Genomic DNA, 15,550 nt, shown 5'->3' with positions numbered 1-15,550 from the left:
TTTTTTCATCATGGTCGTTATGTTCATATCGTTCATGGATAGATATTTTATTTGCTTTTGAATCATCAAATGATGCTTGACAGACATGTCAAAATTATTTATTCGCGTTTATGTTCTCTGTTTCATTTTGTTTTAATATTCAAAATTGAAGGACATATTTAAAATTAGTCTAACTACTTGTCATGTTTTTGTTGATTTAAGTAATTTCACAAAAAGGGTACTGTATCACTACAGGTAGGTACGTATAAGTACTGACAATACTGTACATAATATGTATTCATGTTATAAAATATAATAAAACAAATGAAAGAAAGTATTTAGATGATGAAATTTATCCTTTATTATTAAAATACTTGATTGATAATTGATTAATAATAAAACCATGAAAACTAGATATTTATCTATAATATATATATATAATATATATATACATATATACCTAGTCTTCATGATTAAAACAATAAAACAATGAGCTTATTGATAATAAATTATATCCATATTAGAAATACATCAAAAATTTGAATTGGACCGATAAGGACACGACATTAAAAAGATGCGCAGTGGCGTTCTGGGTAACTTAATACACAGCAGGGTCGAGGAAAGAATAAAAAAAGAAAAGAAAACCTCTTCAAATGAAGACATTGGCAACACAAAGCCTAATAATTTGCTTGGATATATTAACGTGAAGCATCAGAATTTTCAAAAAAATTTAAATGAGAAATATTTCATCCATGTTATGAATAACAAATAAATCGCTATATTGATCCTTCTATTCTCGCACACGCTAAAGAAAAATAGAAATATTTAAAAATAAATAAATCGAAACGATATTCAAGTAAGAGTAAATAGAAACTATTAAACCTACAACAGACCTTAGTATTAAGTTGGTTAATGTCATTTTATAATTAAAATAAATTGTACCTAAATAAAAACTTCTACATTTAAATAATATTCCGCGGCACACGGATTAACAAACCGTAATGGAAACAATGATGAGACAGCTAATCTATGTACAATGTTATTTGTCATATTCTATTTCGGTTTGTTAAATCATTACATTCGTACAAATTACATTTTTTATGATTACTGCCAAGAGTATATGAGTATTAATATTAATAACAAATAAATTAAAAAACTAAGACTTTTTAAACGAACTTCTTTTATGGCAATTGACAAGTATTTATAAATATTATTTATTGTTTTAAGACACAATTTTTAATATTTAATTCATATTTCAAATAACAATACATTGTTATATCCTAATATGAGCTATAGCCTAATAGTTTTAGGAAAAATCGTTTTAAACTTAAATGAGAGGGTATATTAACTATTACAACCTAACAGATCATAGTATTCCATCGGTTAATGTGTTAAAATAAATTTTTGTAAATAAAAAACATTTAAATTTAAATAATATTTTTTGGCGCCCTACTGTGATGGGAGCAATGATGAGATAGATAATCTATGTCTAATATTACTTGTCTTATTCTATTCACGTTTGTTAATAATTTTCATTCTTACAAATTATGTTTTTTATAATTCTTGCCCATTATATATATTAATACTAATAAAATAAAAAAATTAATTATTATTTCTTTTTCTTTTTATTAGAGTAAACAGCCGAAATTTAGGAGCCGATTAAAAGTGAAATAAACTTACTAGTGACAATTACTTATCTACTTACTCCCAGGAATAACGGTACGTCATTTTTATTTTGAATAACAACTTTAATTATAACAAAATTGATCAAATTTATGTTTTTAAGCTTCGACTTAATTTTTTTATATTTAATCCATTAAATAACCTTATTTTACTTAAAATAATTAAGTATCCTTTGTTATGTAAATAATATTTTCCATTACTTAAATACATTTTTTTCTTTTCTTTATTTAGTTAAATTATTAATATTCTAAATTTATAAATTAAATTTAAATTTATTTGAATTGGTATTTATTTTTTATTATTAAATATATTTTTTTGTTTCACCTGCATGAGTAATCTTTAGATCCCTTTTTATTTTTTCTTTTGTTATTAAAGTATTCGTTTTTATTAACAATTTAAATATAATGTTGTTAATACATTTATTTATGTTTTTTCAGTACATAAATAATGTTTAAAATTATGACATAATTTATATATTTCCCGGTCATCAGGCACAAGGAAACTTTTTTTACTTACTTCTTTTATCGCGATTGAGAAGTACCTATTTATAAATATTATTTATTGTTATAAGATATAATTTTATGTCACATATCGATTCACATGAGAAATTTGCAAGAAATCTCTTACGAGTATTAATTTTTAGATTCAAAATAATATTCTAAAGATAATTAGATAAAACCCAGGTTTTGAAGATAGAAAAAAAATGTCAAAAGATTCTTCATTTGGCCATTTCAGAGCGTACGCGTATACTAGTTTCCTCAACCATTTCAGAAACATACTTTACATTATATATTATTTTATTATACATGGTTGAACAAATAAAAAAGAAATGTTCAAATAGTATTGCGATAACATATCATATTAAACTGCTGTTTTATCTTCGTGTTAAATCTGCCCGGATTTCAAATCCTGAAATTTAAAATACATTTGTTAATTGAGGATCTGAGTGCCGGTCAAGTTCCAGTAATGCCGGTTTATCTTTACCATTCACCGTTATATCTCTGCTAACTTTGAAGATGAACTTATGCAATTTTAAACACATATTTAGATCGAAGTAAATGATATCTAAATTGTGGCCAAGTTAAAGATTTGTCAAGTATAAAGTAACAAAAATAAAAGAGCAATGGTACTTATGAAGTTAGGAGTGAAGTAAGGTAGTGGATTCTTTTGGAAAAGCATCTGGAACTTGTTAATTTTTCACCAATAGGTTTTTTTTTTTTATATGAATACGCTATTTAGCTATTCGATAAAACTTACCCCTAATTCAATGTTTAAAGATTTGAAGAGTATTTCAATTTCAAACTGTATGTTTAACTTTAAACCAGGTTGTTTGTGAAGTTCTGCAAGACTTCTTAATAAGTTTAATGTCCATAAGCTTTTCGGTTCAAACACCTGTTAGTTTATAAGAAAAAAGAAAAGAAATATTAGAAGTTAGAAAAAAACAGTTTTAACAGTTATTAAAAAAAAAAAAAAAAATGTTTTAGTCAATCAATACTTTGGTAACTAAATTATAAATCTATAAATTTATAACCTCCAATGGAAAAACTAAAGAAATACTGAAATCGAGATTTAAACTATTTACAAAATAAAAAAAATCTTACTAAAAGTGTGTTACTACTGAATTACATTTTTTAAATCAATCGTTTTTTCTCGTTAAAATAAAATTATACTATTATTGCTTAGGCTTATTGTAAATAACATTTTACCGATATCTAACAATGTATATATACATGCATAAACATACTTTGCTTTTGGCACAAGCCACAAGTATCTTGGCGATGAACGGAACAATACACGTAAGTCTTTCGATTCCTTTATAGACCGCTTTCGTTAACAATGAGTTTAGATAGCCATCGTAAAACGGTAAGGGTATATTTTTCGCCAACGTTATAATGCCTAACCAGTGACCGAAATTTTTTAACAGAGCCCTGCTGTTCGTCGTGTTGCTGTCCAATAGCATCTAAAAAGATAAAACGTAATATTATGTGAACTTTTAATTTTGATTATTATTTATAATATATTAAAAGAAGATAAAAGAGTTCTACTGACTTGAATATTTTCTATGGTTCTAGACATTACAAGGGCGTTTAGCTTCTCGTTGTTCATTCTATCTAAAAAGTCTGAATACAAAGCATGTAAATTGAATTCAAAACGAACACGTTGCTCGATCAAATACTCGGAGAGCCATGGAACGTGTTCTTCTTTTAAAATGTTCTTGATTTCGTCGCACTGAAATACGAGCACAACAATCGATCAACAATAATGTATGTACTTAGGTAGGTGCAATACGCGTGCAACGAAAATCGTCCGTCCGTGGCCGAACTATATGCCGGGCATGAAAAATAATCCGATTCGAACGAGTTTCGCTGTACGCGTGATGATGGTCGTTAAAAGTGACGAATCGTAATACCTTCTCACGTAGATTTTTCGCGTTCAGATTGTTCACGATGAACACTATTTTATCTTTGTCGGTCAAGCTCTCCCCAATTCCTTCGAAGTCGAATTCTTCTAGGTCGACCGACTGCGTCTTTACGGCCGATAACCCTGTGGGTGAGCACAACACGACGGATGACTGTTGGGCACCCGTAGGACCGTCATATGCGCGTTCCGGTGTGTGCTTCCCGTGGTCCTCAATCCACTGCAAACAGTTTTCATAAAACGTACAACGTAATTAACGTTCCGAAATCGCAGACATGTAAGACCTGTGACGAACACTATGTACGCAGCGAATAGCGTTGATGATTTGTCATCGGATTTCAACGCAAACTATTACCTCGATTATATGTCGGGGAAAGCTTTTTAAGTGTGGTATGGCGGCTACACTTTGGAAATACTCTTCGCAATCCCCCCACAAGCGTTCATAGAATCGGTTTAACGCCGTTACACCGAAATCGAACATTCTTGAGTCGGGTTTGTTTTTCAGCGTGTCCATGACCAGTTGTAAAGTATTTTTCAAAGTTTCAGGATCGCTAACGGACAAACGTTTTACACAATTTTAATACACGAAGATTTTGTTGGCATCTCGAGCAGATTGAATACAAAAGGTTAGAAAATATCTATCAAATACTACTTACGAAATAAGCTCATATTCAATGAGACCGCCGTAAATATTGGCTAACTTCATAAGGACATCGTACGAATATCCGGGAAAATGTGTCTGTTCGTCGAGCAACTTGAATATTATGCATGAAAACACTTCCTGTAGAATCAATAACATTTTCGATTGTTTCAAACCAACAATTGTACGATTTATTGAAGTACCAATAACTACTTATAGTTATATATTTATTTTAAAATCTATTTATTAACAATTTACTTTAAACATGAATTAGCAGTGGCAGTTCTCCTTCTCAGAAAAAATGTCGAACATTTTAGCAAGTTTGTTTAAAACAAGTTTTTTGGATTTTTAATTGAGAATTATTATCCTCAAAGCCATAAAATAAGTTAATCACATTTTCCAATATATATTATAAATTATGTTTTTGTGAAATTAATTATTTTAATTTTACTAAAAATATAATAGTTTTATATAACATCGGTGTTATTTAAAACAAAAAACAGTTTTGTTATATGATAACTTGAATGCTATTTAAAATAGAAATACATACAAATTTTATAAATAAACTACCAACTATACAATAAGTACCTTATTTCTTCGAATCGATGAATCATTTAAATCTTTCAAAATCTTCAAAAATTCGTCGGATGATAGACAATTGTACGACAAACTAATGACTTTTTTCACTAAGTAATGCGCCTCTTCTCGTATATACTTTAGTGCCATTGTATAAAAATTTCTCGTTCAACTATCGATATATTTATAAACTTGAAAACTCTTATTTCAAACAAATTCAAAAAAAACAATTTCAAACAAAAATCAAAAATTAACAAGTATATAAATACCGTTCAAAAATAATGAAAATCGATAAATAATATACTTAACTTATTGGAAAATAAAATGTTGAAGTAAACCAAAAAGAAGTGACTTAAAATTCGTTTAAAGAATCTGAAATCAAAATATAATTATTTTACACTTATTTATAACCCATAAATAGAAATATGCTTGGCAATAATTGGCAAATTAGACGTTTACAGTCACAGTAATACTGTGCTTCTGTTAAAATGTCTTTATTTATAAATCACTAAAGCATTACATATTATTTGGTGTTTGGATAAGTTGGAAAGTACATTTACAAATTATTGTTTATATTAGGAAGCTAGATATAAGGATGAAGGAAATGAAAGATAGTTTGCCAAAAGAAGATCAAGAGTTAAGGAGATAACTGCTATCAGTTAACCACCTACTCTTATAATTAATAATCCAATTTACATTTTATCAATTTTAAATTTTCATTAAAAATATTTGTTTACAATCTGTCCATCCTATAGAATATCATTCTAAGAATATTTTATAAAATTGTATGTAAATATAAATAAAAGCGGAGAAACAGTTCACCAAGAACATTTTGATATTTAATTTAATTATGATGTCATTAGCTATTTGGTTTTTTTTTTTTTATAAATATTATTAATTTTATAAAAATATATGGTAAGTCTGTAGACTAATTAGTTATAGACAAAGTTTGAGACATTGCTGGGACAGGAAACGAAGAACGTATCATTGATTAATGGATTTTATTGGCTTGGTAATTTAACGTAGAATCTTTTATAATGGGTTAGTGATTTATGATTTACTTTTAATCACTTTTCTAAATCATGACTTCTATGAAGTACTATTCTATTATAGAAGGTATACCTGAAGAATATACCAAAGCACATATTCCAAGTATAATATATTTAATTATTTAAATACTTACCTTCTCAGTTGACTTCCAGAAAGGAAAATATGAGAACAGATTTCACTACGTCCAGCGGATGATGCAATGTATATTCTGCTACAACTTTCTTTTATTGAATATTAGGAACAAAAGTATGATGTAATGGTGCAACTAAATGCCAAAAATTAAATCGTATTTATGCAACTTTTAACAATCAAATCAATAACCATACATTTTTATGTTTATTCTATATTATCCTTGGCAACCTTGTAATTTATTAAAATATTATAAAAAAAAAAAAAATTATTAAAGCCATCTGCATGAGAATTTTGTAGCATTTTAATATATTACAAATAATTATATATATTATACTAATAAAATTAATATAAATATAAGAATATATTTCAATAGAATCTAACATCGTGTGGAAAGTGTTTTAAACAAATGCACATGATACATTTTGTGGTTCCCGATATATTTTTTTTTAGGATCTTCATTATTCTCGCGATAGCAGTCGTCCGCTTCGCCCGCGTTCCATGCGCTCTCGTAAATTTATTAGCTCGTTAATTAATTTTAATTATAACTATATTGTTTTTCTATCACCTCACCAGTATAGTTATGTGAGAACGTACGTAACTTTCAACTCTTTTTCTTTACGAAAAAAATAAATAAATTAAATCTGTTTATTTCGTTCAAGTCAACTAAATGTAAGTGAATACTCAACAAACGAAATTTACATTTCGGTTGTTTCGGTCAAACTTGCACGTTACTGCATACGTTTTTTCCTATCTGCGGCCGCCGCGGCCGTTGAGATAAGCGTAATTACCTGCAAACGCTATCGCCAGCCTATGAGTATAATACTCTCACTTGTCCTTAATTTAATTTCTAATATCAATATCAATAATTGACCATGAATTCCAATAATAATCAAAATAACAAAAACAACAAAAACAACACAATCTCTCCGATTACAATTGCGAGAAATAAAAACGATGTCACACCTGATCAAGGTTGGTCCGTCAAAAACTCCACCAACAACAAAAGAAACCACTCCAGCTCTTCTGCCTCCGATCCGCCATCCCCATCAACGAACAAGCAGACAGATCAAAAAGGTAAAAAAAAAATTTTTGTAACTCCAAATCGCTATCTAGTTCTGAGTCAAAATGAAAATCACGATGTAACTCCGCCCTCAAACCCAACCACCCCAATTACCGAACAAATTGTCATTGATGATATCGCACCAAACAAACCACCGCCTCCAGTTTTTGTGAAAGGCGTCGCGGATTTTCCTGAACTTTGCAAAAAGCTTATTGAAATTATCGGAGTAGATAACTTTGTCTGTAAAGCATCTGCCGACAAATTAAAAATCCAAACTCCAAACCCTGATTCATATAGAACTCTAGTTCGTTATCTTAAAGAGGAGAAAGCGCAATTTCATACTTATCAACTCAAAGAGGATAAACCTTTGAGGATAGTCATACGGAACTTACATCCTTCCACACCAACTGAAACTATAAAAGAAGAGTTAGAACTCCTTACTTTCGAAGTCAGACAAGTAATTAACGTCCTCCATAAGGTTAACAAAAACCCTCTCCCGCTATTTTTTGTTGACTTAGAACCCACGTCCAATTCTTCCGAAATTTTTCATCTGTCTTCTCTTCTACACACTAAAATCAAAATTGAAGAACCTTTCAAACCAAAATCAATAAGTCAATGTCATAATTGTCAACAATACGGCCATACAAAAGCATATTGTGGCTATCAACCACGCTGTGTCCGCTGCGGCTTGGATCACCTCTCATCCCTGTGCCCAAACTCACGTGAATCGCCTACAAATTGTGCCCTCTGCTCTCAAAACCACCCTGCTAACTATAAAGGGTGTACTATATATAAAGACCTTCAACGTCGGAAAAAACCATCTTCAAGTAATTTTATGTATGAAAACTCTAAAACTAAATTTACCAATGTACAAGCTAGCCACCCAATTAACCACTCAATTCCTAGTCAACCCATTTCTCAAACACAGACTTACGCACACGTTACGTCCAACGCTCCGCCCGATAACACAATTCCTCCCCCTCCTGATATTAATAAGATAATGTCAAGTTTCATAGACGACTTTAAGTCTCTCATCAATCCTTTAATTTCCCTTCTCACTAAAGTAATTTCCTGCCTACTTGATAAAAATGCTAAATAACAATTATAACAACAACTCTGTCACTGACAACTCACTACTTATATTACTATTCAACGCAAATGGCCTAAGAAATCATGCTCATGAACTCGAAACAGTATTAAACAACAAACGAATTGACATTGCTCTCATCTCTGAGACACACTTCACTAATAATTCTAAAATATATATCCCAGGTTATAAATTGATTAATACTAATCATCCTGATAATACGGCACACGGAGGCGTGGCTATATATATTAAGTCATCTATTACTTACCATCCTTTGCCTGGTTTTTCCCAAGACTTCTGTCAATCTTGCTCAATTCAAATTAAATTAAACTTTACTTACTTTACTATTGCGGCAATTTACTCCCCTCCCAAACATAATATAACAACCGCTAGGTTTACAGAATTTTTTAACACAATTAAAAATAATTTCATAGTCGGAGGTGATTTTAATGCTAAACACCAATCGTGGGGCTGTCGCACAGGCAATCCTCGAGGCACTACGCTTCACAATTTTATAAACTTAAAAAAATACAAAGTACTTGCACCTCCTGCTCCTACGTACTGGCCATCTTCTCTCAAAAAAAAACCGGACATACTTGATATTTTCGTCACTAAATTACCCAATTCACTTTATAACAACACAACAAATATTCTTGATTTAAATTCTGATCACTCCTCTGTACTATTAACTTTAAATACCTCTCCCCCAATTCTACAAACATCGCCTAACCTATTCAATCGTTTCACTGATCGTCTCAAATTTCATGATAATGTAAATGAAAATATTAAATTAAATATCAAACTCAAAACACCTGACGATATTGACTTAGCAGTTAAGGATCTCACTAACATTATACAGAATGCGGCGTGGTCTGCTACAAACGCAAATCCCGCCACTCCTCATATTTCCAACCCACTTCCAGAAGTGATAAGAACGTTGATAACTGAAAAGCGTAAGGCTAGAGCTTGTTATCAACGCACTCGTTTACCCTCACATAAAAAAATTTACAACCAACTGGCAAACTCTTTGAAGAAAACTCTCGCTAAACACAAAAATATAATGCTAGTTAACAATCTTACTAATCTCTCCCCAAAAGACGGCAGTCTGTGGAAAGCCACAAAAAAAATTCTCCGATATAAAACCCCCAACCTCCCTTTAATAAAACATAACGGCAGTCTTACGTCATCGGACTCTGAAAAAGCTGAATTATTTAAAATATATCTTTCTGAGATATTCCTGCCTCATCCAGATATATTTGATCCTGATACAATAACACTGGTCAATAGGTCTCTCAATGTCCCTCCTCAATTTTCTCTCCCAATTAAACCCTTCTCTCCTAACGATTTAAAATATCAAATCCTAAAATACCCACAAAAAAATCTCCAGGCTACGATCTAATCACGGCCGAAGTAGTAAAATATCTCCCCAAAAGAGCCATTGTTCATATTACTCATATTTTCAACTCAATAATCAGATTATCTTATTTTCCTCTACTATGGAAGTTCTCGACAATTATCATGATCCATAAGCCAAATAAGCCAGCTGATACAACTTCTTCCTACAGACCAATAAGTCTTCTTCCCTTCCTTGCGAACATTTTAGAAAAACTTATACTTAAACGTATCCTACCAATAATTTCTGACAAAAAAGTTCTACCGGACTACCAGTTTGGTTTTCGTTCTTCGCATTCGACGACCCATCAACTGCATAGGGTAGTAGATGCAATATCTTTCTCTCTGGAAAAAAAATTATTTTGTACAGCAGCTTTCTTAGACATATCACAAGCTTTTGATAGAGTCTGGCACGATGGTCTCCTGCATAAAATAAAAACATTTCTTCCTTCACCCTTCTATCATCTAATCAAATCATATCTAACTGAACGTACCTTCCAAATACGTTACGGGTCTGACACGTCAAGTATTGGCAGTATAAGTGCTGGGGTTCCACAGGGCGGCATTTTATCCCCCATTCTCTACAATATATTCGCAGCAGATCAACCAATCACACCAAATACATCAGTAGCAGATTATGCCGATGATAAAGTAATTATATCTATGAATGACAACCCATGCATAGCCTCCACAAACCTTCAAACTCACCTAGACCTTATGGAGAATTGGTATACCAAATGGAGATTTAAATTAAACCATAGCAAGTCTATACACACCACCTTTACGCTTAGACCAGCTCTTACCCCTGAGGTAACTCTGTACGGTGCTCCAATTCCATCCTCTCCTTCAGTTAAATACCTTGGTCTTACATTAGATAAAAGATTAACTTGGGCTCACCATATTAGAGCAAAAAGACTTTCACTGAACAACCGCTTTCGTATCCTCAAACCTCTAGTCTCTAATAAACACACCTCCCTTCATGTCAAACTCCTTATCTACAAAACACTACTGAAACCAATATGGACGTACGGGATACAGCTATGGGGAAGTGCAAAAAAGACAAATTTAAATAAAATTCAATGTTTTCAAAACATTGCGCTAAGAAAATTAATAAATGCTCCCCCATACATATCTAACCATACTCTCCATACAGACCTAAAATTAAAAACTATCCACGAGGAAGCCAAACACTTTTACAAAAGATTCCACAACCGTCTTTCCTCCCACTCAAATCCTTTAATTAAAAACCTTTCCTCCCTCTCAATCCCCGGCAGTCCTCCTAGACGATTAAAACGTGAATAGTGTAGAGACCTGTTACAAATTTTAATATAGAAAAAAAAAAAAAAATACTAACTTATTAAATATATTTAATTCATTTACATTTTTCATATAAACTATCAACATTTAAGTGTCATCATTGGGTGGCTTCTTTATTCACTTTTTGTATTTTGTATACTCATGTTATCTGTACCCCTTATCATATATGCTTATTGTGTCGTTTGATATAGATTGTATATTACGTATTAAAATAAAAAAAAAAAAAAAAAATTATAACAAAATTGATCAAATTTATGTTTTTAAGCTTCGACTTAATTTTTTTATATTTAATCCATTAAATAACCTTATTTTACTTAAAATAATTAAGTATTCTTTGTTATGTAAATAATATTTTTCCATTACTTAAATACATTTTTTTCTTTTCTTTATTTAGTTAAATTATTAATATTCTAAATTTATAAACTAAATTTAAATTTATTTGAATTGGTATTTATTTTTTATTATTAAATATATTTTTGTGTTTCACCTGCATGAGTAATCTTTAGATCCCTTTTCATTTTTTCTTTTGTTATTAAAGTATTCGTTTTTATTAACAATTTAAATATAATGTTGTTAATACATTTATTTATGTTTTTTCAGTACATAAATAATGTTTAAAATTATGACATAATTTATATATTTCCCGGTCATCAGGCACAAGGAAACTTTTTTTATTACTTCTTTTATCGTGACTGAAAAATATTTAAAAATATGATTTTGATGTTGTAAAATGTAGTATATTTTCAATATTTAATTTATATTTCAAATAAAAATATATTGTTATATTTGTAGATAGTTATATTCTAGCATGCACTATAGAGTAATAATTTTAGTAAAAATCGTTTTGAAACTTAAATGAGGGTTTATAAAAACTTTTTCAACTTTAACAGACCTTAGTATTTCATCGGTTAATACTTTTCATAATTAAAATAAATTGTTGTAAATACAAAACATTTAAATTATTAATACTCTAAATTTATAAATTTAATAGTATTAGTAATTTTTTTATCATTATTTAATTTTTTGTTTTTTGTTTCGTCTGCGTAAGTAGTCTCTAGATTTCTGAATAAAAATTTTTTTATCATTATTTAATTTTTGGTTTTTCGTTTCGTCTGCGTAAGTAGTCTCTAGATTTCTGAATACACCTTCTAATATTTTCTTTTGTCATTAAAGCATTCATTTTTTGTTATAATGTAAAGTATAATGTTCTTAATAATATTTCTTATATTTTTTTTAGTACATAAATAATGTTTAAAATTATAATATAAATTATATTTCCATCGGCTTTCAGGCATCAGGAAACTAAGCCTGTTTTAACGTACTTCTTTTATCGCGATTGCAAAGTATTTATGAATATAAATTATTGTTATAAGACACAATTTTTAATATTTAATTCATATTTCAAATAACAATACAGTGTTATATCCTAATATGCACTATAGCCTAATAGTTTTAGTAAAAATCGTTTTAAACTTAAATGAGAGTGTATATAAACTATTACAACCTTAACAGACCACAGTATTCCATCGATTAATGCGTTAAAATAATTTTTTGTAAATAAAAAACATTTAAATTTAAATAATATTTTTTGGCGCCATACTGCGATGGGAGCAACGATGAGACAGATAATCTATGTCTAATATTACTTGTATTATTTAATTCACGTTTGTTAATTATTGTCATTCTTACAAATTATGTTTTTTATAATTCCTGTCCATTGCATATATTAATACTAATAAAATAAAAAAATAAATTATTATTTATTTTTCTTTAATGATTAAAGTATAATTAATTATTGAAATATTGTATTTGTTCTTTTTATTAGAGTAAACAGCCGAAATCTAGAAGCCGATCCAGAATAAAACAAACTTACGAGTGACAACCACTTATCTACTTCCAGGAATAACGATAAGTCGTTTTTATTTTGAATAACAACTGTAATTATAACAAAATTGATTAAATTTATGTTTTTAAGCTTTGACTTAATTTTTTTATATTTAATCCATTAAATTATTAAACTTAAAATAATTAAGTATTCTCTGTTGTGTAAATAATATTTTTCCATTACATAAATCAATTTTTCTCCTTTCTATATTTAGTTAAATTATTAATATTCTAAATTTATAAATTAAATTTCAATTTATTTGAATTGGTATTTGTTTTTTATTATTAAATATATTTTTGTGTTTTAACTGCATGAGTAATCTCTAGACCCCTTTACATTTTTTCTTTTGTTATTAAAGTATTCATTTTTATTAACAATTTAAATATAATGTTTTTGATACATTTATTTATATTTTTTCAGTACATAATAATGTTTAAAATTATGACATAATTTATATATTCCCCGGCCGCTTATTACCAAACCGGCTAGAGCGGAGGTTCCCAACTTTTTTTGACTCACGACACCCTTTATTATTTTTTAAAAATTTGGAGGCACCCTATAGCCAATGCTTTATATTCTATAGTTTATACTGAATACACAATACTAATATATCATATATTTAAATTTATATTTTGTAACTTCGGTTTTATTTAGCATTAATAAATAATAAAGATAAGACAAAATAACAAGTATTTGACTGTAAATAACTCTAAAACAGTTCACATCAAATTGATAGCAATCGAACCAGTATGAAAATTAAAATAAATTGAACATCTCAGTATTACTATGTAAAAATTATATGTTTTAATAATTTATTCATTAAATTATTTTTTATATACCTGATTAACTATACACAATAGTTTTTATACTATAGACATAGAGTATAGTCTGTTTTATTACTCACAGTACTATATTTTTCATGAAGGCGCTTAAAAATAAATATATATTTCAAATATTTATGCCGCACCCTAAATTTTATATCGCGGTACCTTAGGGTGCCATGGCACCCTGGTTGGGAACCTCTGGGTTAGAGCCCCATCGTCGTATACAAATACGCTGTTTTCATTGATTTATTTGAAAAAACCGCGAAAATATATTTTTCTTTTATCAAATAGGGTTTAGCAAACTTTCTTAAACAACATAAAATAAGATATAAATAAAACAATTTCTGTTTTGAGTAAAAGACATTTATAAATTATAAAACATTCTTACTTCACTATTGTTCTTAAAAATGTTAAAGCATTATATGAGTCAACGGTAGGATTATGAGTCCATACAATTTTGATTAAAGCATTTAGTGGTGAAGAATACTTTAAATAATCATCATTCTTCCTAGTATTTTTTTTTTTTTTTTTTTTTTTAATAAAATATCAATCGAAGATAAGCAACCAGTAAATTGGTTAGTACTTTTTTTTTTTTTTTTAATTATAGTGACTGATAATATTTTTGTGAAAAATTACCCTACACAGTATAAAAGTATTGTTTTTAAATATATCTCACAACTTATTTAATTTGCATTTAAATAATATATTACTTGATTGGTTTAAATATATCTGACTTATAACAAATTAATGAATCAACTTAGGTATATATCATCAAATTATAAATTAGATATTAATTAATTACATTAAGAATTTGGTTATAATGTATAGGTACATTTTTGTGATATTGTTATAGGTATTAATTTTAAATGACATGATAACGAGTGTGTAACATATAACCTGGACAAAATCGTATTTCTTTAAGTTACAAAACTCCCTACTCTCTAACGTTATTTCTAACGTTTTTACTAAAATTTTTTTTTTAAGAAATTAGTATCTGTTTATTTATTTACACGAGTTATTATTATATTAACGATATCAATTTTGCCTAATTGATAAAAGAAAAATATATTTGCGTGGTTTTTTCAAATAAACCAATTAAAACAGCGTATTTGTATACGGCACTGGAGATCTAGCTGGTTTAGTAATACGCTCCCCGTCCTCCAGGCACAAGGAAACTTTTTTTGGCATACTTCTTTTATCGCGACTGAAGAATATTTAAAAATATGATTTTTACGTTGTAAAATATGATATATTTTCAACATTTAATCCATATTTCAAATAAAAATACATTCTTGTATTTGTAGATAATTATATTCTAACATGCGCTATAGAATAATAATTTTAGTATAAATCGTTCTGAAATTTAAATGAGGGTATATAAAAACTTTTTCAACTTAAACGGATCTTAGTATTTCATCGGTTAATGTTTTTCATAATAAAAATTAATTATTGTAAATAAAAAACATTCATATTTAAATAATATTTTTTTGGTGGCATACGGCGACAG

At 28.7% G+C, this 15,550-nt stretch overlaps 1 protein-coding gene across 1 annotated transcript; it reads right to left on the bottom strand.

Moving 5' to 3' along the window:
• Positions 1 to 2,505: 2,505 nt before the first annotated feature.
• Positions 2,506 to 5,494, bottom strand: LOC112691031 (CCR4-NOT transcription complex subunit 1-like). The gene is made up of 8 exons (XM_025565141.1): positions 5,309 to 5,494; positions 4,737 to 4,861; positions 4,436 to 4,631; positions 4,073 to 4,300; positions 3,712 to 3,891; positions 3,407 to 3,622; positions 2,920 to 3,054; positions 2,506 to 2,571 (listed from the first exon to the last, which is right to left on the bottom strand). Exons 1-8 carry the CDS (start codon positions 5,444 to 5,446, stop codon positions 2,548 to 2,550), a joined length of 1,242 nt encoding a protein of 413 aa, XP_025420926.1. The 5' UTR covers positions 5,447 to 5,494; the 3' UTR covers positions 2,506 to 2,547.
• Between the last annotated feature and the right edge of the window lie 10,056 nt (positions 5,495 to 15,550).

Source organism: Sipha flava, unplaced genomic scaffold, assembly GCF_003268045.1.
Source record: "Sipha flava isolate LNK unplaced genomic scaffold, YSA_version1 551_pilon_pilon, whole genome shotgun sequence".
Classification (NCBI taxonomy): domain Eukaryota; kingdom Metazoa; phylum Arthropoda; class Insecta; order Hemiptera; family Aphididae; genus Sipha; species Sipha flava.
This window is presented reverse-complemented; position numbering and strand designations above follow the sequence as displayed.